Source organism: Atractosteus spatula, chromosome 26 (assembly GCF_055471065.1).
Source record: "Atractosteus spatula isolate fAtrSpa1 chromosome 26, fAtrSpa1.hap1, whole genome shotgun sequence".
NCBI classification, from domain to species: domain Eukaryota; kingdom Metazoa; phylum Chordata; class Actinopteri; order Semionotiformes; family Lepisosteidae; genus Atractosteus; species Atractosteus spatula.
In genome coordinates this window covers 7,709,674-7,731,823 of record NC_142731.1, presented here as the reverse complement: position 1 = coordinate 7,731,823, position 22,150 = coordinate 7,709,674, and the positions used below count along the sequence as shown (strand labels likewise).

The 22,150-nt window shown below is 46.7% G+C and overlaps 1 protein-coding gene across 8 annotated transcripts in view; it reads left to right on the top strand.

Annotated features, from left to right (window-relative positions):
- hdac5 (histone deacetylase 5) overlaps positions 1-22,150 on the top strand; it is a 93,581-nt gene that overhangs the window by 24,071 nt on the left and 47,360 nt on the right. The window contains exon 1 of one of the 8 annotated variants that reach the window (XM_088906007.1): positions 8,111-8,819. The exons of the other annotated variants lie outside the window; for them this stretch is intronic. Coding sequence (XP_088762133.1) covers positions 8,669-8,819 — 151 coding nt within the window. The 5' untranslated portion in view covers positions 8,111-8,668. Of the gene's footprint in view, positions 1-8,110; positions 8,820-22,150 lie in introns of those variants that run through there. 8 annotated transcript variants of the gene reach the window in all.

The following is a 22,150-nucleotide window of genomic DNA, read 5'->3' as shown; positions in this document are numbered from 1 at the left end:
AGGCTTGAGAAACATTCTTGGTAAGATTAGTTATTCTTCATCAGGCTCTACATTTGATTAAAGCGCTTTCCTGAGATTCTGAACCAGCTAATAGATGCATACTTTTACTGTTTGGTTACTGGAAAGTTTTACTGTTTGGTGTAAATGTGATGTATGAGCAGTGCAGGTATTTCTGCACAGATATTTAGTTATTTTCTGGTTGTTCAAATTATTTAAAAAAAAAACTAAAACACACCTGCTTCCTACCTTCTGTCCTCTTCGACCTTGTAATCTCAGTACTGGAAGTATTATGCCAATGTTGAAGTGGGAAAATGGGCTTCTGCTCAGACTGCTCAGCCTCTGATGTCCTCAGCCTTGTAGTTGTAATCCCAGCTGGAGGAAGATACCATCTAGCTGAGGGAATCTTTTACAGCACTGCAGTCAGGTGCACCCCTGTGTACCAACTTTTCTATTGGAGTCACTAAACAGGGCCTCTATTTTGCCTGTCTTTCAAAGGATAAAGCGGAAAGGGGTTTAGGAGCTCAAGTGGGGTGACATGTGAGGAGTGTGTGGCACAGCTGGGATTTGAACTGGGAAGTCCCCCCCTCCAGTAACAGTGCTTGTCAACAGGCAGGCTGTGCAGCCTCTGTCTGGGTTGTGAGCTGATATAATATCACTGTCCCTGATTACAGGATTACCAAAGGAGACGTGCTCTAATGCTCCTGTAAGACTTCCTCCTCCTTTGTCTTGCTACCTTGGGATGTTTTTTCCAGTGCTGCCAAAGCAGATTAACATCTAACTCAATTACCTCACCTTGCTATGGACTCTGAAGCAACAGAGTGGCTGTTCTCCTGTGCACAGGTCCCTGTCTGTTATACAGGAGGCTGTGGCCTGTTTATTAGAGCACTTTTAGGGCTGTTGCACTGTAGCATGTTCAGATCAGTTTAGATCTGTTCCAAGAAATGTTAAATGTCTGGATCATGATTTTGCAGTGTTTTTGATGCACAACCACCTTACCTCCTCCTGCTGTGAGTTGAAAGAGTTTGGATGGTGGTAACCAGTGCCAGAGATGTTATGTGCCTCAAGCATCACACTACTTTTCTCATTTAAAAACTCTCCTGCACGGAAATTCTAAATCCGTCTATCCATCCATTTTTCTATCTGCTTCCTTCAGCTCTGGGTCGCGAGGGGGGCCGGAGCCTATCCTGGCAAGCAACGGGCGCAAGGCCGGGTACACCCTGGACAGGAGGCCAGTCCATCGCAGGGCAGACACATGGACACAAACACACGCACTCATACCAGGGCCACTTTTCCCAGATGCCAATCCACCTTACCAGTATCTGTAAACTGTGGGGGGAAACTGGAGCACCTGGAGGAGACCCATGTGAACATGGGGAGAACATATGAACTCCACACAGACAGCACCTCAGGACAGAAGTTGAACTCAGGGCCCCAGTGCTGTGAGGCATCAATGCTACCCACTGCATCACCATGCCGCCCAAACTTCAGAATCCAAAGTAATATTGAAGGTCATTACCAAGGCAGCTGATAAATTAGAAACAATACAGAAAGTTTTTTTTTAAAATGGTCTGTAGTCTGTAGAGCTTTTAATTAAAAAAACATACTCTATGACTCAAATTTTTTTCTCCTTGGCGCTATGTTGCTCTAAGCACTTGAAGCTTCGTACTTTAATTAACAGCTCAGGCCTCGGAGGAGGACAAGCTTGAACACTTCGTTTGCTATCAGTCATTTGCAGAGGTGAACTTTACACCTAGTTTGTGTTCCTGGTGGGGTGGTGATGCTGGCCGTGCCTGCTCTTCAGGCCTGTAACTGTTACATATCGCAGGGCAGTGGCTAAATACGGCTGTTTCCATTTCTATGAGGGGGTAATAAATCTTGCAGCTTCACTCATTCCAGAAACCGGCAGCTCAAAGGGCAACAGTATTCCAGCCAGTCTCCTGCTTTCTTTCTTGATTTAGAAATGAGTGCGGTCCAACTACTCCGTGATTAAACACGCCCTCCCTCTTCTTCCTGGCCTGGGTGTGCATTGTCTCACGGTGGCATCTACTGCACAGGTTTAGGACCAAAGTGCACAGATGATTTCAGTCTTTATAGCACCACAGAGCACTGTACTCCTCACATGAGCAGAGTAGGGGCTAAGCTAAATTATTATGATGGAAATCCTCCCAGCCCAAAACTAGTAGAGAAATTTCAAAGTGGTCATTTCATTTTGATAATGGGAAGCATTTCTTTGCACAGTAAAGTAGGGGAGCTTCAAGAAACCTAACGGTTCCAACATCTAAAAGCAGCCAAGTAAGGAGGAAAAGCTTCCTACCTTTTTATGAAACATGTTTCTGTATTTTTTGAAGAAGTGCTCATTTTTAATTGTGAGGGCTCTGTACTGCTTGCTGTTACAGTGATATGTGCAAGTGTGCTACAGCTGACTGCCCGAGCTGCTGAATTCAGTAGGTGTTTACAGTGCCGCTATTTAATTGAGACAGTGTGACGAACAGAGAAGATAATTACATGTGCAGCTGGACAGATCCTCCTACCAAGGTCCAGTCTTTCATGTGTTTTTTGTTTAATGTTTAGGTAAATTGTACAATCACACAAACTACAAGTCTATCCGTAGTCATTTCCAAGAAGCCCAGCAGGATTTCCATTTTTCTTTAAGCCCACTGTATTCCTTTAGCTTCTTGTGGATATTCTAAAAGTTTCCTTTGAGCTCTTTATATCATTTTGGATAATTAACTATCCTTCCATTAAAACAACCCTGCACATAAACAAATGACTACCTTACATTGTCTGAAAGTTATAATATATTTTTAACAATTTTATGTCTATATCATTTTTTTTGCGTTGAGGTGCAGTTCTATAAATGTCTGCCTTGATGATGTGCAACTCTGATTTTGTATAAAGAGAAGAATTCCGTTAATTGTGTTGTTATTTACAGATAATATCTTTAAAAAAAGCATCCCTCCATTTCCACTAACCTCATTGTCTTGAGAGGGGGAGCTGGAGCCCAGTCCGGTAGGCAGCAGGTGCCAGGCAGGTCCACTTCCTGGATGGCACCTGCTGACACCGGGATGGCGGTCCGTCACAGGGCGGGCACACACATATGGGCAGCAATTTGGAGCCGCCAGTTCATCCAGACAGCATGTCTTCAGACCATGGTAGGAAACATGCAAACACAACACCCACCAGGCTAGATTCAAACCCATTTATCGGAGCCCCCTGGAGTTCCATGGAGCTGTGAAGCAACAACTCTAACTACAACATGGTCGCAGCATTGCCCATTAAATATCAAATAAAACAAATATCCTATTGGCAATGCAATAGCTAAACCGACGGTGTTTGGTTTATGGACCATTTTAATAGGATTTTGCCATTGGAATCCAGAAGGAAACCCTAGAGAATGTTTTTCCTGTTGGGTTTTTTGGCGGAAAGTTTCAGTAGGATGTTTTGACTTGGGATTATCCCTTATTTTACATGTGGTGTATCGTGACCAAAGCAGTTTGGAAGATAGCAAAGCACTGAGAGATGTGACCAAGGCCCTGAGCTGTAGAAGACTTTTGTATGGATCGAAAAGGCTTTACATGAGCAACAGAAAACCACTCCAGATCCAAGGACAGGTATGGTGTGTGTTCTGTATCTCCATCCTAGCAGAGAATAAGGAAGACGCGGTTTGATTTCCCATAGCCGGTTAAACTCAGATGTTTTAGAAATGGATTGCTCTCCAGGCCGACACTCTTTGAACAGGACAGCTCAGGTGTGTTTCACTGTACTGTTAGCAGGGAGCTGCTGATGAAGTCTCCACCTTGAAGTCGCGGCCGAGAGAGGGAAGAGAGCGAGCCTTGCTTTGTCAGCACTGGGTATATTCTCCATCCGCGAGTCCACCAGCCATAGGGAAAATCCCTCTGGAAAAGTATGGATGAAAAAGCAATGCCTCGGATTTCAGACTCTGCTCCAGCAGAGGCCAAGCACTTAGATCAGCAGGTTTTGTTTTTCTCTTCTGTTAATTTTTCTTGGACGCCAGTGGCTCTTGAAGAGTTTTGCTCTGATGGTCCTGTCCCACCTCCCTCCGTTCTTCTCCCAGAGCGTCCTGAGCTCTGTGCTGCCCCTCCTCTGTGCTTGAGCTTCCCTGACTGGTGATTGAAAGTGTGGCTGAACTGCTAAATCGCATCCACCTAAATCGAGATCACTTTTGTGAAGTGGATTCTGAAATGGACAGCTCAGAAGAAAATAAGGAAATCCATTTAGAGTATCCGGGAGTAATCAATCTGAGATGTAATTAGCATCTGGGTTATGCAAACTGGCCGGTTTTGATGAACCTGTATTGAAACTGAGCGGGTTCCTGGTATAGGAGCACCTAGACAGCTGCTCGGTCAGCTCTTTTGCAGCTGTGCTTCTTTGTCTTGCCATTAGTGTAGCAGTTTTGGGGTTGCGGAGCGAAGCATCAGCGAAGCGTTGGAGACGGGCAGCCGCGGCCTTTCCGTAGGTTAGAGCGGAAGCAGGCTGGAATCCTGTCGCACAGCTGTCTGATCCAGGTCGTTTTTATGTGGAGCTGAACGCTTGTGCCAAGCACCGGTTCTTCAGTCGCATTGTCTCGAGTTCAGCTGGAGCAGGCAAGTGCATGCAGCTGGAATGTTATCGCTGAACTGTTTAATCCGACTGATTTGCACCAGAGCCTGCAGCTCGAAGAAACCTGAACTGGGTCCAGCTGCTTTGCAACAGGAGTCCTGTTTGTTTTCCCAGGATGACCAGCTCAGACCTCTTTGCACCTTTTATATTTAGCCCGAAACCGCTAAGAATAGGCTTTTGTCACAGCTGTTGGACACCTCTTATGGATGTAGACATGCGAGGACGTTGTGCATTTCCTGAGCAACACCAGCAAGAAAAATCATAGAAATTCCCTGATTAATCAGGGAGCTTTCGGCAGCAGGCAGGTCTGGGTCATCAGTGTCAGGGGGGGGGGGTGTCTTTGTTGACACAGTGTAGATGGGGTTTTCTCAGGATGGCCCTCATTAAAAATTAACCACCTCCTTACGCAAAATCGATCTCTGGGAAAAATGGAAAGCAAGCATTGACAGAAAATGGGTGTTAAGGCAGAGCCAGGGTGTAATTGGGTGTTGGCATAGATCTTTGTTTTTTGTCCGTTGTGGCAGGTGTGCGCATGCCATCTGTGTGTTCTGTGTACTCATGGCTTCAAATGTCATTTGTTTATCGATACCTTATTGCACCTGCACTGGTGCTGCATGTAATTCAATTTTTTACCTTGTTAGTCACCCTAAGTAATAATAAGGAACAAGTAATAGGTTTATTCCATGCTGAAAAAAAGAAGAAAGCTCCACGGCCAAAACGTTGTGTTGTCTCTCTTCTCTTTTCAGCATGGAATAAACCTATTACTTGTTCCTTTGCAGCCTACGCATGCTGACGCAGCTCCCCACCTGAACTACTAGGTAATAATATGTTGCTTTACATTTGCATATTGTGTTTGAAGTATGTGCAGATCTGTGCATGTACAGCACCCTCTAAAAGCAGTAGGATTGCGAAGTCGAACTGTTATTTTTACTTTATCGTCACCGAATTTGCATTTGTAATCATGAGATGAGTGAATGCGCCTGCCTCTGGAAGTGACTGACTCATCTTTATTGTAACTAATGATGGTAGTAGCATAATGAATTCTGAAGCTTAAACAATTTGTCTGCTTATGCAGAAGAAAATGCTTTTATACCAATAGGATGGTACTTTGCCATGCAGCATGAGAGTGACCCAAAACATATGGCCAACGCAAACAAGGAGTTCAGCTGTAGAGAAAAGTGGAAAATCTTAGACTGTTCTAAGTCTAGAGCAAGCCAAACTACAGATTTAGTTCCAATAAAGCATGCATTTTCCTTACTGAAGACAAAAATGCCAGCAGCCATATCACCCTGCAACTCACAGCTGGCAGCCCACTGAAGCTACGCAGGTGTGAGCCTGGTCAGTACCTGGATGGGAGACCTCCTGGGAAAGGTAAGGGTGCTGCTGGAAGAGGTGTTAGTGGGGCCAGCAGGGGGCGCTCACCCTGCGGTCTGTGTGGGTCCTAATGCCCCAGTATAGTGATGGGGACACTATCCTGAAAAAAGGCGCCGTCCTTCGGATGGGAGTTAAACCAAGGTCCTGACTCTCTGTGGTCATTAAAATTCCTGGGTGTTTCTCGAAAAGAGTAGGGGTGTTACCCAGCGTCGTGGCCAAATTTCCCCCTGGCCTTTACCAGTCACGGCCTCCTAATAATTCTATAAACTGGCTTCATCGCTCTGTTCTCTGTGAGTGTATTGGCGCACTGTGGCTGCTGTCTCATCATCCAGGTGGGGGCTACACACTGGTGTTGGTGTTGGAGAGTCCCCATTACCTGTACAACACTTTAAGTGGAGTGTTCAGAAAAGCACTACATCACTGCACACATATGTACACATAAGTGTAAGGAATAAATTAAAAATGATGTCTGAACATCACAAGAATAGACAAGAAGTCAAGGTGGCTGCAGCAAAAGCTTGGCAAAGCGTTTCAGATGATCCCACAAAGAGTGTGGTGGGCTAAATGGACCTTTGACTGTGGTATCTCAGTACTTTAAGAGGATACATATAAAAACATATAATTGTTTGCAAATCTGTCTGCTGAAGTTGGCGTGTTTCGAAATGAATGTGCGGCTATACCATTATGGCAGTAATTTCATCTGGCAGGCACCTTTATCCCTGGCAAATTACTACAGTAACAAAGGAGTATTGCAGAACACAAAGTAAAAATTGCCGTTAATAAAAGCATCAGATATTACCATCACTATAGCCTTCTGCAGGACTGAATATGAGATCTTCAATCCGGCGTTCTGTGTGATTGTCTGTGTGTGTGATTGTCTGTGTGTGTGTGTGTGTGCGCGTGTGTGTGTGTGCCTGTGCCAGCCTGTGTGTGTGTCCGTGTGTGTGTGTCCCTGTGTGATTGTCCATGTGTGTGTGTTTGCGTGCGTGTGTGTGTGCCTGTGCCAGCCTGTGTGTGTGTGTCTGCCTGGGAGATTGTGGAGAGCTGTGTGTGTGTGTGTGTGTGTGTGTGTGTGTCTGCCTGGGAGATTGTGGAGAGCTGTGTGTGTGTGTGTGAGATTGTCCGTGTGTGTGTGTGTGTGTGTGTGTGTGCCTGTGCCAGCCTGTGTGTGTGTGTGTGTGTGTGTGTGTGTGCCTGTGCCAGCCTGTGTGTGTGTGTCTGCCTGGGAGATTGTGGAGAGCTGTGTGTGTGTGTCTGCCTGGGAGATTGTGGAGAGCTGTGTGTGTGTGTGAGTGCAGGCTGGCAGTGCAGGCAGCGCTGTCCCCAGGCTGTGGGAACAGCTCCTCTGATTGGTCCCCGGTGTTTGCTGGAGTGAACCTCCTTCCCTGAGCGTGCTCTCTCCGCGCTGCTCTATTTATAGCCTGCCCCTCCCCTCCCGCTATTCCAGCGCTATTTCCAGCCTCCCCGGCTGGCCGAGCGCAGTCTGTTTGTAAACTCAGCAGCGGCGCTCTCCTCTCCCTCTGCACTGAGCGCCGTACACAGGAGGGGAGGGGGGGAGGCCCAGCCAGCCAGCCGAGAGTCACCTGCTCCTTACATTTTTGTTATTGTTTTTTTTTTTCCTTGCCTTTTTGTGCTGGGGGGGGGTGGGGCGGGGGGGAGGTGTGCGTCTGGGAGGGAGGCGTTTCTGTTGTTTGGAACCGGCGGATTTCCTCGGCTGGGACTGTGACACGCACCGCAAGAGTGTGCCGGCGTGCGTGTCTGTGTGTGTGTGCGCGCGCGCCAGAGAGTGGAGTGGAGCAGAGGTGGTGGTGGCGGCGGCGGTGGGGGGGTGGCTGTGCTCACTGGTCCAGCCGGGTCAGTCTGTTTCCGTCTGGCCAGGGCAGACCCTCGCCGTCTGGCCCCCCTTGCCCGTGGGATCGGGCTCCCTTGCGCCCGAGGAGGTCTTTGTGCCTCGATCTGCAGCCTCTGCTCTGGAGTTGCGTTTTTCCTCATTTTCTGTTCTGCGGAAACGGACCCTGCTCCTTCTCTCTCCCCCCACCTCCTCCGACCTGCTGTTTCTGAGAAGCTGGGGCCCGGGCTGAAGAGGGCTTCGGACCCAAACAGAGAGAGAGAGAAAGCGAATTTGAACGGCTTGGCTTTTGAACTGACAGCCCTGGATGGGACTCCGGCCTGGTTCTTATCAAAACTAGTTGAGCGCTTTGGCAGTTTCAACTCTTTTTCTTTTTCATGATTTTTGAAACGTCGGGGGTTCTGACTTCGGCGCAGAATTCTGACTCCATCCGTCATTTCCGATCCGTTCCTCTCCTTCTCCGGCACTAATTACCGACCAGCCTCCAGCCTCCCCCCACCTCACGTCCCAGTGCATCCCATGAGAGCTTAAAGGACTTTGGCTACTTGTGCTCTGCTCTAAAGTATCACTGGGGATTAACAGCATTTACAAATAAGCTTGTTACTCTTTTTTTTTATCTCTCTCTGCCATTCTTCAGATTTCCTTTATACTGAGGAACCAGGAAAGGGCTTCTGTTTGCTTAAAACAGCACGAAAACCTTACTTTCCCCCTCGATCTTTTTGATTCAAAACCCCAGCTGGTGGGTCTTCAGTTTTGAGGGTCTTTTTGTCGTTGCCTTCATCCACCGTTTTCTCCACTAGCATTCTGGAACGCTGCAGGGTTGGCATGCTTTTGAGGCCTACTGTCCCGGGGCTGTGCGCGATGTTACAGACCATTTACGAGACGGAATCGTGTCTCTCCTCAGAGGGGGTGACCAGCCGGGACCAGCCGCTGGAGTTGTTGGCCAGGACCCGAATACACACCATCCCCAGTACCGGTGAGTGCAGAGGGAGGGGACCAGACTGGAGCACAGCAGAGAGAACCGGGGGAAACGGAGGAGATGAGCAGTGAGGGTCAATCAGAGTGACTGGGGACATATGGAACGGGAAGTGGAGTGGAAACAGGGGGAGTCCGAAGGTTGGAGAGGGGAAAGGACAGCAGTAAATGGGCAGGTAGGAAAGATGGGAAGGAGGAGAGCTGGGGATGGCTGGGGTTAAAGCTTTTCTGGCTGCAGTCTTGTTGAGGGGGATCGGTCGCCTTCTCCAAGCCAGGAGACCCGGTGACCGTATGTGTCGAGGAAGTATTGCTACCTTTTGTTCCCCATGTTTGACTTTATGTAGAGGTCATCTGAGTCCCTAACTAGTTGAGGGGGCAGTTGGAGGTCAGGCATAAGCATGCTTCAGGGGTTAACAATTGAACTTGTGGATTTGGGACAACAGAAAGTGCTGATCTGACGTCTTGAAGGAAGAGCTGATACGCTATGCTTTCTCTGAGAGTTCAGGGCACACGGTCATTCTGTGCCTCTGGATTGGGTGTCTTTAATTGTCCTCATCCATGGCTACCTGTCAGCTGTAGACACCTGATAAGCAAATGGGAGAATTTGTACTGATTGAAGACAGAGACGGGACAACAGAGTCTACATTCCTCATGTGTGTGTGTGTGTGTGTTTGTGGAAGTAGGAGAGACTCATTGAGACACTTTGCTTTGGATACAGAATCACTTGATTACAAAACCCTACTCCCATGAAAGAAGCTTTTGTTACCAATTAGATCATTTCAGGAGGCAATAAGCCGCTAACGTAATAAAAAGAAATAATAAATGTATCAAAATAGAAATTGAGCAGGGGGAAAGAATACAAGCCCTTATTTATATGTTGAAGGGGAATTAATAGTGCCAAACTTTTCGGCATCTGAAACAAATTCCAAACCCCCCACTGCATGGACGCCAGTGAGTATTCTTTTATTTCAGTAAAGGCAAGCTTATTCCCTCTTCATGCCGTCTTCAGGCACTGCCCGTAGCACGTGTAGATCCTGCAGCCCAGTAGGTTTGCAGTCTCAGGAAATCAATCTTCTGTAACAGCGAACAGTAATGTTCCAAGAAAAGACAGATTATTGCAAAATCACTTCTTCCATTCTTATTCATGGCCTCCCGTTTTCTTTCTTTACAAACTCCGGAAACTAATTTAGATCTCTGGCAGAATAATTGAGGTCCTGATGTATGTTTTGCACAGTTCTACTCAACAGATGTCTCAGCATCTGTCATGGCTTTTCTGCTGTTAGTTTTCCACGTGCAAGACGATTGTTAGAATTGGCATTCGGGGAGATCTCTGTTAGCTCTATAGGCTCAGGTCTGGCTGTAGCAGCCCCGCTATGATGGCCCAATACTGCAGACAGTGCTCAGAAAGTAGAAGGAGGAATTATCCGATCCATTTGATTTGCTGGAGAGACTGATTAGCAAGTACATTCAGCCAGTCTGGAAGATCGGGGTTGCAGGATGTGGAAGTGTAAAAGTTTATAGATTTCAGAAATCCTGAGCCATGCAGGATTTCACCTGACAATGAGTGAAACCGGCAGAAATCCAGGTGTGAGCTCCACTCTTCCGGGCTCCATACTTAGTCCTGCTGATCAGGATCTGGGTATTTATTAAATAATTAGAGGATGTCCATCAATCTCCCCCCCCCCCTCCTTGCTTGTGTGGATCCTTTTGGTTGGCTGGGAAATGTGTAAAAACTGGAGCGAAACAAACCAAAAAGTTTCAGATAATAGGGTCTCGAGATCCTTAGGAGAAAGGCTGAATTTGAAATGTGTTGACCGAGAGGGCCACTGACAGACGCGCTCCAGCCCAGGAGGGCTCCCAGAGCTTGCCAGCCTACAGACCAGCCACTCTCCTGCTGAACATCGGCTGCAAGCGGTAGGCAGTGCGCAGCTGAAACGCTGATAAGACGTGCTAAGAGGTTATTGCATGAATTATTCAGGGGAGGGCTCTCAAAAAGGCTTTCAGGACCAGGCGTGTGTTTACAGCACACTGAAGGGCTGTTTCAGATGAAAGGATGCACAACCCTGCTTGAATCACAATAACGAGTGCTCCGCAGCCGCACAGAGAAAAAATATCAGGCTCTCTTGTAATTCATCCTTACTGAAGTAGTCTAACTTAATTGATGCTGTGAAAACAGACGAGGGGATGGGGGGGGGGTTAACGTTATCAAGGCAGTGCAGTCCGTGCTTGTTGTTTTTGTGCAGAGGACAAAGCAAAACTGCCTTTGCATGAACGCAAAGAAGGAGTATGTGGCAGCCTTAAAAACCACAATGATGTAAGCTTTCAGACCTTTTTCTCGTTGGACAGAGCCCTTGATTTTCCTTTTTGACAGATGGAGGTCCGTCTAGCCTGTCCTACAACACCACGCCAGTCCCTTTCCCTGCCTTCCACTTCCTTCATTTTGCTCTCCACTGCTGCTCAGTGCAGGGGAACAAGCCACATTTTACAGAGAAACCAGGGTAAAAAAGAGCAGCCTACTAGGATAATTGTTGGCGTGGCTTATTGCTTGATTTTTGGGGATGTGTTTTTAAGGAATGGTCTGCAGTCCTGCATTCATTTACCCCATGGGCTTCAAAGAAGTGCTCAAATCTGATGGAGCATTAAGATTCTGCAGTCATTCTGCAGTCGATCAGGTACTTCAAGGCTGCGTAACAGCTACAGTGAAATTAAAACACAGTTACCAGTTACCTGCCTTGATATTCATACTGTGTTTTTTCATCACCTAATAATGTCTTCTTATGAACACCTGTATAGAAGGACGCCACCCTGTTCCAGGCAGGTGTTAGTACGGCCATCGGGCATGCTTCCTGGTGCACGTCAAATTGAACTGACACAAGCTGACGCGGACTGGCTCATGCCCAATTAGGTGTCAGCCTTAAATCCCTGTGGAAGCGCTTGGGACAGTGTGGTGGGACAGGCCATGGTGCTGGTGGCTGTAGGACAGAACTTGGAGAGAGAGAGAGAGAGAGAGAGAGAGAGAGAGAGAGAGTAAACTGCAAGAATTTCAGTGTGTAACTTCAACTCTTTGTATAAAAGCAAATTCAGTGATCTGTCATGATCACTCTGAAAGTAAAAACCACCTGGGCAGATCTGTGTGTTTATGTGCTGCATGTCAATTTTAGCTACATATGTATGCTTAGCTATTAGTGTAAGAAGAAATCAGTAACTTTGCAAAATTCCTAAATGTTTAACCAGGGATTTTATTCTGAAGGGTTTGCTTTATGAAATGTCATGAAATCTCTGGTTAAATGTTCTTTTAAAGATATGAAACATGCACACTCATGAAATGTACTGGAGACGTAGTGACTCATTTATGAAATTAATATTGTTCTGGGACCAAATAGGTTTCAGACTTGCCAGGTGAGCCACTCAGCAGGCCCAGTCATCTTTTTTCCCCCTGTTTTCCAAGGGTGTTTTTTTTGCTGTGACGCAGATAGTTAAGCCACAACTTCATACATACTATAACCAGAGCATGTCTCTTTGTTATGGGAATAGCAGTCACTGACTGACGTGTGCTGTTGTTAATGTCTTTAAATTGAGGGCCCAGCTGACAATGCAAATAATACTAACCAAAGAAGTATTTAATTAAGTATAATTGGTGCTAAAATTGCTTTTCTTTTGGAGCACCTAGCGCGTCTGTCTGTCGGAGAAAGCCGTTACAGCTTGGTTGGTACACACATGAAGTGTTAATATTCTTTACTTGTTAGTCACCTCATGATGTAATTTGATTTATTTGCCTGTGAATCCTCACAGAAATAAGCGCAAGAAGCAGGTAGTCATTTGCTGACTCATTTTTGATTACAAGTTACGCTGCGGCTTTTCAATTCTTCATCGGCCTTTAGCGAGAGCACTTCCAGTGTACCTTGTGCGGTGGTCAGCCTATTTTAATTTAAAGTGGATTTTTGTGCTGCCACCACGACACGCAAGACGGATTGGACACGGTCTCGAGGGATGACCTGTAATGACGTCAGAGACGCGTGTTTCTCCCTTCTGGATAAGGTCGTTAGTCACGCCAGGGAATCAGCTGACCTTGACAATCTTTGAAACGGGTTTCGTTGGGACCCAAAGTTTGCAAGAACTTTTTCGCATCGGTCTCCTTTGCTATTGAAAAGCATCCTACCGCAGAGGCCTGTCCTGTCTTAACATAACAATACTTTAACGTCGTGCAAAATAGCACCTACAACAACAAAGATTTCCTCTGTTCCTTCATCATGTTGATTTCACTAGCTTAAATGGCACTGCTTTGTCTTTGTCTAAATCTGCAATTTAAGAGGGGCAGTGAGACTCTCAAGTGGTAGAATCTGACAGGCTGGGAGAGGATTAAGGGAATTTAAAACAGAAGGACTATTAAACTTTTTGAACTATTGAAAACAGTGACAATGAGCTGAATTCGGAGCGAGTTGCCAGTAGAGTTCCCCAGTATCACGGTGAACTTTCTGCTGCCCCTCATCATCCCTGGGAAAGGACTGGGGGTGGCCAGCCAGGCTGTGATCACTGTCGCCTGCGGTCCCCAGAGTGACGGAGAGAGGATGGGGGACAGTTGGCGAGGAGAGCGTGATGTAAAGGGGTGTGAGTAGCTTTGGTAAAAGGAGAGAGGAGGGAAAGGAAGGGAGGAGGTGCGAGAGAGGGAGACACAAGAAGGAGGCGATGGGGAAGAACATTGGTATAATGGTGTGCTGGATGCACTGTGGGTCCTAGGTTCGATTCTAGGTTGAGGGACCTGTCTGCGTGGAGTTTATGCTCTCCTAATGCCAGCTGCACTGCTTGGTCAGGTGCTGTGGTTTCCTCCGTCTTCCCAGAGACCAGGTGAGGGCTGACTGGACTGCTCTGTGCCTTAATGGGAGAGGAGGCTACTGATGTGAGAAGACTTAGGTGTTTATGGTGCTCCATTCCCTTTAATCTTCTGTACAGTGTGGAGAAGCCAATAAAGAAGGCAAACAAAATTCTAGGACAGAAACCAAAATTGTAGAATTTAAAGAAAGGGGCGTTCTGTTCAAAGTTTACAATGCACTAGTAAGACCTCATTGTGTGGACTTCTCTGGTTAGTGTTTCACGGGTGATTCTGAAGGACGCAACTGGGAACTGTGGAAGTACACAAAAGCAAGAACGGCTAACACTTAGTTCTGCGTACAAAGGTAGCCTGTGATGTTGCTGTTACCCTCATTTTTTCAAGAAACAAATAGACAAGATCCTTGGACCAGTTAGCCACTAGCTAGTAGCCAAAAGAGCCTGATGACTTTGCCCCCTCTTGTTTGCAGCCATTCTTAGTTTCTTACTTTAGTCCTTGCTGTGGGGATTTCAGACGATTTCATTCTTTGAGGGAGACATTTTCCAGTCCAACCAATACCGGTTATGGCGCTCTGGAGAAATCGACAAGCGTGTGGCTCTTCCGATCTCCTGGTGCAGCAAAACCTGAAAAATGAAAGTCACCCATGCAGCAGCCCCGGTGAAACGAAGGGTATTATTTATTGTGGGCATGCAGTGTGCTCTCTGCCTGCCAGTCTAAAGAAAGCAGTTCCTCGCTGCACCAGGGGGTTCCACAAGCCATCTGAATCAGAATCGGCAGCCAAATGTTGCGACTTGTTTGAACTGTCTGCCAGTGACGATCGCTGGATTCAGCCACACAGGCTGTCCTCTCTCCCAGCTCCCAGCCCTCTAATTATATACGAGTCATACTTAGAAATGTATGGGAACTGAAGAGCTGTGCCTTCTAATCTGGGCTGTGTTGCTGTGCAGGGGGGGGGGGTGGCATCCATCCTGCTCCTGCCTAAAGATGTGCAGTTTGTAATTTTGCCATAAATCCTGCACTTCAGACACTCCTGACTTTGAGAAATCCTGCTTTCGCTCACTCATTGCGAGGCCTTCAGAAAGACGGGCCCATCCATCAAAAGAGGCAGCGTGAGAAACGCTCATTAGCGTTTGAATGAAAGCGAAGGCGCCGAGCCAGGACGCAGGGGAGTGAGGAGTCCGAGCCCGGGAGAGGCCCGTTCTCTTTGGAACAGCCGGACAGAGCAGCGGGAGTGATCCAGAGGTGGTGGTGGGGGGGGGGTTGGTTAGTGATCATTGCGATTTTTTTTTTTCCAAGGCCGCTAAAATACAAGTGGATTAAAAATAGCCCTCTCCCGCTTTCAGGAGTCGCGCTATTTCTGGGCTCACGCAATAACAAGCCCGGCTGGGTCCTGCAGGATGACGGCAGCTCCTGTTTACCATCCCCTTTCCATGACCTCTGCCACTGAGCCTCCAGGCGGTGCCAAGCGGCCTGGTTGTGTAAGACCCCAATCATGCCCCCTGCCTGGCATTCCAGATCTCGGCCTATAATAGTGTACTATTTTTGGAAATGGTGAAATTTAAGCTCCTCAGTACTGCCAAGACAGTTCTATTGGGCTAATACTTGTGCCCCCCCCCCGCCTCAAGTCATCACCATCTTCCTGGCCCCATTTCTGTTCTACATCTGCCACCCCCCCCCCCAACTCCCAGCTCCTACCCCATCCTCCCAGTGGGATTTGTGTAATGCATTAAGTGTCCGGAATTACCCAGCATGCCCCTGAGGATGTCTCTAACTGCACGGGCTCCTCTGTCTCCATCAGAGACTGAGGCGCAGGAGGTGAGAAGACAAATTGCCGGTCACACAACCCGTTTAGCCTGCCGCTTTGTGGAAAAACGAAACGAGAGAAATAAGCAGCAGTGCCAGTAGAATTACAGTCTTCATGTGAATACAGGAGGTCTCATCTCTTGTGCTTTATTGAGAGCTCTGCTCAGAGTTAAGGGTCATTGTGAGAAATATGGCACAGTGGTCATGTTTTGGACTTTCCTGTGAATGAGACACCCCGTCATATGACCCAGGTTAGCCCTGTGATGGCCTTGGCATCATCACCTTGATTGCACAGCAGTCTGTTACTCTGTTACTCTGTTACTCTGTTACTCTGTTACTCTGTTACTCTGTTACTCTGTTACTCTGTTACTCTTATTTCTGCGTGTGCACGTATATCCACGTTGTGGTACATAAAGAAAAAACGTGATCAAAAAGCTACATTTCCTGCTTGTTTTTGCAGGCTTTTACGTTTTTGTCTTCATTAGGTTTTTGAATTTTTCATTTTCTTTTGAAAGACCATAATGTTTTTTTTCCCCTCCTTAAATACTAGACTCAGGCTGGGAAGATCCTGGGAGATGTGTTTCTCAATCGACCAGCCCTAGGAACGGGAGATTGCTTTTCTTGCGCAGGACTCCAAAGACATTTAAAGTAATTAAGCTTCTTCACATTCGTCAGAATGCTCAGAAGGGGTCGGCTGAATAAGTTGCTGGACGTTTTTCCAGCATTTTGTTTGTGAAGTGGGTAAGTTTCACAACTGCTATCAGATGACTTCCTACTGGCCTGATTTGCACAGCTGATGAGAGTGCAGCCCCTCAGAGGCCGGTCTGCATAATGACACTGTCCTGCAAGGGCATAGAGGCAAATAGTTATAGCCTCTCCTCGTGCTTGCCTTCAGTGTTAAAATATGTAGTGATACACAGAGCGTGCATACATGTGTTATCTTCACGGTATATATATCCCATGGAGTACATAATGTGCTTTTGTTAAAGGCTCATATCAGTAACAAAGATGGCATTTTACTGTTTTTCAAGGAGTCAGAGCTATGACCTAAATGCTATGCTAAGCATAGCTGATGTCTCTATCTGTTTGTTTTGTTGGGGATGGAAAGTTTGCACGTTAAGAAGAATGTGGTCAGTGCAAAGCCACTATAGAGGCAGGATTTAATAGTCTATAAAGTTGTTATACCAGGAACTGTGCTCAAAATCCACTAATTTTACAGAATCAGCTTTTGATACAGTCTGATACAAAAGTGAAGAAATTAAAATCCAGGGAAACACATTGCCATAAAGCTGGTTTCTGGCAGTGTCTAATGTTGCTCAGACCAGTGCATAACGCCATGATAAAGTTAGCCACAGCAGAGAGTCCGATTTCAGGCCTGAGCAAAAGCAGAGAGCCCACTGTGACAGAGATGTAAATCCTGTTTACCTGAGTCTCAGGTCTCTATTTTTAACTCCAAATAAATCATCTATGCTCTGCAGAGGCAGTGTTGTGGAAACAACGGGGAGTGAGTGGAAACATGGTTTCTTTACCTGTGGCAGTGATTCATCACTGCTTGGACATCAAGACTGGCTTCTGTTTACCTGCCTGCTTGTCAGTCAAGTTTAGGAGCCTCAGCTTTAAACAAAGGCTCAGTTTTGAGCTTGGTGCCTTGCCAGTTTGGCGAAATCGATATCGTCTTACGCTCCGGAGGCTTGTCGTTAGGACACTCCGTCACAGTGGTAGTTACAGAAGCAGGAGTGAGGGCACCCTTTTGAAATAGTTCAGGTTCTCCTCTGATGGGAGGCGCAGGAGGTCTGGGGGTGGTACGGTACCCGGTCTGAGGCCGTGGTTCGAACCCAGACTGGCAGGCCTGCTCTCCTCTCTGCTCGCCTTCATGTGTCACTGTGAAGAGGCGAACCTGGAGCCGCTGGCCAAGCGTTGCACAGGCAGCACAGGGAGGGGGTGGGAGAACCTTCTGAGCGCCAAGGAGCTGCACAGTTGTCCCGCCTGACAGAGAGAACTGGGCTGTTCCCTGCCTCCCTCCCTGGGCACTCGTTATCGCTCGGATCCTCCGCTGGGCGGGGGGGGGGTGGGGGGACACTGCAGAGCGACCGAGTTTTGCGAATTGTTTTCTTTTTTTCTGCTGATCTTGTCGCTGCGCTCGACACCTCTGGGAGAACGCGTGCCACCTGGCAGCATCTCGCCGGCACGTCGCTAGGGATCGGGAACAGGGACACTTGAAAAAAGGATAGAGGAGAGTTGGGCACGCTTTCCCATTCTTTCGTGTGTTTTTCCTCTAGATTTCTTTTCTTGTTTTTTTTTAGGGTTGTTGTACGTTTTGGTTTGTCCTACCTAAGAACATCAAACAAGTACAGAAAAGACCTCTCTGATTCCCAGGTGGAGTTTCAGCTGCTGGCTTTAGAAACTGCAGACTTACATCATGCACACCAGTAAACGTGTAGAGCCAGGCGATGTTTGAAAATCAAATCGACCTTTGATGGCGTTATAATGCTTTGACCATGCACTGCTGAAGATCAGTCAAATGAATGAAACAAAGACTCGCCCTGTCACAGAAAAGGACAAAGGTGCCACCATTGTTTTTCTTCTTGCGTATGACTTGGTGAGTAGGAATCATGTCTCTACATTCCATTTTTGTAGCCAGATTGTGGCCTCTGGCAAAGCTCAGTAGGTTTTCTTTTTCTGTGCCTCCACTAAGTTTTTTTTCAGTCAGGCTCTTGTGAGTATGTGGATGGTTGTGGGAATGCTGGGGAACCCACTGATCTTCAGCTTCATGACCTGTCTAAGTCGTTAGAGGTCAATCAAGTAATTAAGAACCTGGCTTAATCAAAGTCCTGCAGTGCCATGGACTGAACACAGTACTGGCAATTGAGAAGGGAAGTTGTGGGGGCTCTGTGGCTCAGGATCTGTGCCTGTGGCTGGGAGGTTGCCAGTTCAAATCCCGCGGCCGGCAGAGGAATCCTACTCCGTTGGGCCCCTGAGCATGGCCCTTAACCCCAGCTGCTGACCCTGCGCTCTGACCCCCGCTTCTCTCCCTGTCTGTGTGTCTCATGGAGAGCAAGTTAGGGTATGCGAAAAGACAAATTCCTACTGCAAGAAATTGTATATGGCCAATAAAGTAAACGTACAAAAAAGAAAGTCTTTCTACAAAAAAAAGTCATAGGTATCTGGAAGAAACTGCCCATCCATGGTAAATCCGAAAGGTTTTGTGACTGAGTAGTTGTCCGCCAGGGCAGCATGGTGCCAGCACAGTGGTTAGCTTTGCTGCTTTAGAGTGCTGTGTCCCTGGGTTCAATTCTAGACCTGTGGTGCTATCTGTGTAGAGCTTGTATGTTCTCCCCATATTCACGTGGGTTTCCTCAAGGTGCTCCGATTCCTTCCCAAGGTCCAAAGACATACTGGTCGGTTGATTGGCACTGGTGTGAGTGTGTGCGTTTGTGTCTGTATGGGTCCTGGCATCCTCTCTGGGATGTGATCTGCCTTGCACCTGTTGCACCTGTTGCTTGCTGGGACAGGCTCTGGCTCCCCCGCGAAGCATTAGAAAAGGGATGGATGGAGAGTTAACAACCAGCTGAGCAAATAAAATAGGCTTATTGACCTTGTCTAGTTCTCGGCATGTGTTCTTAGCTGCAGAAGTGGGGATTCCCTCCTTGCAGGTGTCGGTAGGCAGCAGGTCCAGTCGCCATGCTCTCGTTCGGAGACGTGTGGAGATCGCGTGTCGGCGTGACACAGGCTCTGCTGTCTGGGTGCTGCGCGATGCAGCAGGAGCAGAAGCAGAAGCAGGAGCAGGCAAGAGATGGGGGGTTTTATTTTAGCCCAGGAGAAAGTCAGACTTCATTAAGCGCTGTGGAGTTATTTTTATCCTCAATGTAAAAAATGCTGTATAAATCCTTTTCCTGAAGCTCAGCCTGGAGTGTCCGCACCCGCAGGGACTGTCAGAGCCTGTGCAGAAGTTAGGTCCGAGGCTGGGGGTTCGGGGCTGGAGGAGAGAGCCATTATCCAGGCACCAGGGTCCAACACCATCTGCCTGTCTGAATCTGGGTCTCCCTCTCAGCTGTTTGGATACATTACAACCAGAATGGCCTTTCTGCTTGTCAGCTTTTGGAAATCAATTCTGAAGGTGCAGTGTGAGCATCACCCCCTTTTGATTATGTACAAACTGATCTTGTTTGCGACTTGAAGATGTAATTTTAGTGAAATTTAAAATGGGGAGCAGTCTAGTATCTCTGTTGCTTTAGAGGCATTCCTGGGAATATGTGTCAGTGATGATGAAGATCTGGTTTGTCAGCTACATTGCGGCTTTGTAGTGGTGTGTTCTGCGGGTGTGCTTGTTTTTTTTAGCTTCATTCTGTTTTTAGATAAGCGCAGTGCAGTCCTCAATGCTGTTTACGTGCTTGATTGTCTATATGGCACAAGCTGCACTGTGTAGATGCTGGTCATAAGTAGTCTGGATCTGCTTGGAGCGGTGGAGAGGAGGAAGGCTCTCTGGTCATGTCATTGACTTCGATACGAAGTGATTGTCTCCCAGGACACCAGTGATTTGGGTTTGGGTCTGGTAGGAATCTTTAATCTTTATCAGAAGACTGTGTTATCCTGGAATAATTAAAAGTATGAAATTGTTTAATTGGCACCCCAATATGAAGGAAAACAAGAATAATGCATTTCATTCATTTATGAGAGCTTTTCCAGCAACTCAAAAGCACTGTACAATCCCACACATAACATGCAACAGGGAAAAAGAGAGAAGAAATTACACGTTTAAAGCATTAGTAAAAAGGTAGGTCTTTTAAGTGTTTGTTAAAAATGTCAGTCTTTTGTGGATCTCTCCAGAGTTCCACAGATACATGAGCAGGAGAGCCTATAAATCTGCTTTAAACTAAGGTCCTCTGCCTTCCTAAAACCAGGCTTAGAGACTGAGACCGGCAGGCGTACATACAGGAGATGTGTGCATAGATATGGATATACATACTCGTGTAAACATGAATAGAGACAGATCTACTGATACAGATATAGAAAGTTCAGTCAAATATCCCCTCCCATGGCAGCTGAAATGAGTTTTTATGTTTTATCATTGTTGGGATTCACTGACTGCCATTCTTTGTGCCGAGAACAATTCATCTAGAGATCCCACCCTCATTACCCTTTTCAACAGGTATCTGTCCTAGTATTAGAACTGGTCAAAATGGCCGCACTTAAAGCTTGGCTGTTTCTGCAGCAACCAGAATTAAACCTCTTGAGAAGTAAATGTTTTGAGGCATTGTCAAGCAGCACCTTATGTAAAAGAATAAGGAATAAGAAAGGCTGTCACTGAGAGCAGGACATTCGGCCCAGCCTGCTGATTTGGCAGTATAGTAGCTGAGTCAATCTAAAATTTCATCCAGTCCTTTCTTGGAGAACTCCACAGTTTGGGCCTCAACCCCCTAGGCTGAGAATTGTGTTCCAGACACCCACCACACTATGTGTGTAGAAGTGTTTCCTATTTTCCATTCTGACATTGCCTTTAAGCCCATGACTTGTTTCTGTAGTCTGAACTAGATGCCCTTTGTAGACCCTGTCGTTACCTCCTGTTTGTGCTGATTGCTTGTGCTGCGTTTTCTGCTTCCGCCTCTGCTGAAAGGCACAAGATATTTGTCTTCCATCTTTAGAAGCCATTGTAAAGAACGAGGGTTTGCCAGAGCAGGAATTTCTAAGGCGCATAAATCACTGCACTATTTACAGTGTCTCTTATTAGCTGAGTGAAACCCAAACTGCTGTGAAATCCTTCCAGATGCCATAAATATTGCAGAGCTTTCTCTGTTCTACTGGATCGCCATCTAGTCAAACTGACCCGTTCCAGCCAGCTTGCATGTGCGATCTGCGCCCATTTCCTGCTGTGCCCGGTTGAAAGAGCACAGCCCAGATTTGAGAAGCCTGCCTCTCTCATGTTGCACGTACTATTTCTGGAGAGCAATATTGAGGTCTTTTTTTTTTTTTTCTCTGTGCGTAGCTGTGTAGCGTTGCTATAAAAACACAGTGACGTAAGCCGTGGTTTCTGCAAAACAGACAAAAATAAAAACGTCAAGTTATTAACAAGTTAAACTTAACAGGGGTTTCTGTTTTGATTTCCGCCTTTGTAAGAGGCAGATCATAACAATGTAGTAATGTGGGCTATTAAACTGAATGGGAGTGGATGATAGTGCTAAAAATGTTCTGTACCAGGAATCTGACTTCTAAACTGATGTATCTCATTAACGGCATTATTTGATAACATCTGTGTGCATTTTTGGGTTTGTTTCTACATAGACTGGTTCCGATTTTAATGTCTTCCCCCGAAGCATGCTTGGACACCAGACGATGTCCTTCACTGTGCCAGTTTCTCTTGACACCCAACAAACCTGTACTATTGGAATAGCAAAGCGAACACCTTCTCTCTGCCCTGATGGGCTACCTGGGGTAGCAAGATATTTAACGAAAAACAAGAGTGTGCCTGTAAAAAACTGTGTATAACAGTAGTGTACCTGGTATCAATACAGTTTTTTCCAAGAATGATCTTCTTTTCCACTCAGAAGATAGCAAACCTCACAAATGGGGAATGAGGGAATACAAATGACACCGCAGAGCGAAAAGGCTTTCTAACAAACTCAGATCAGTTGAAGCCCTGGTCTATGCAGAGACGCTGTGTAACTACAAAGGAGGAGCTCAGGCCTTCACACATTGTACTTCTG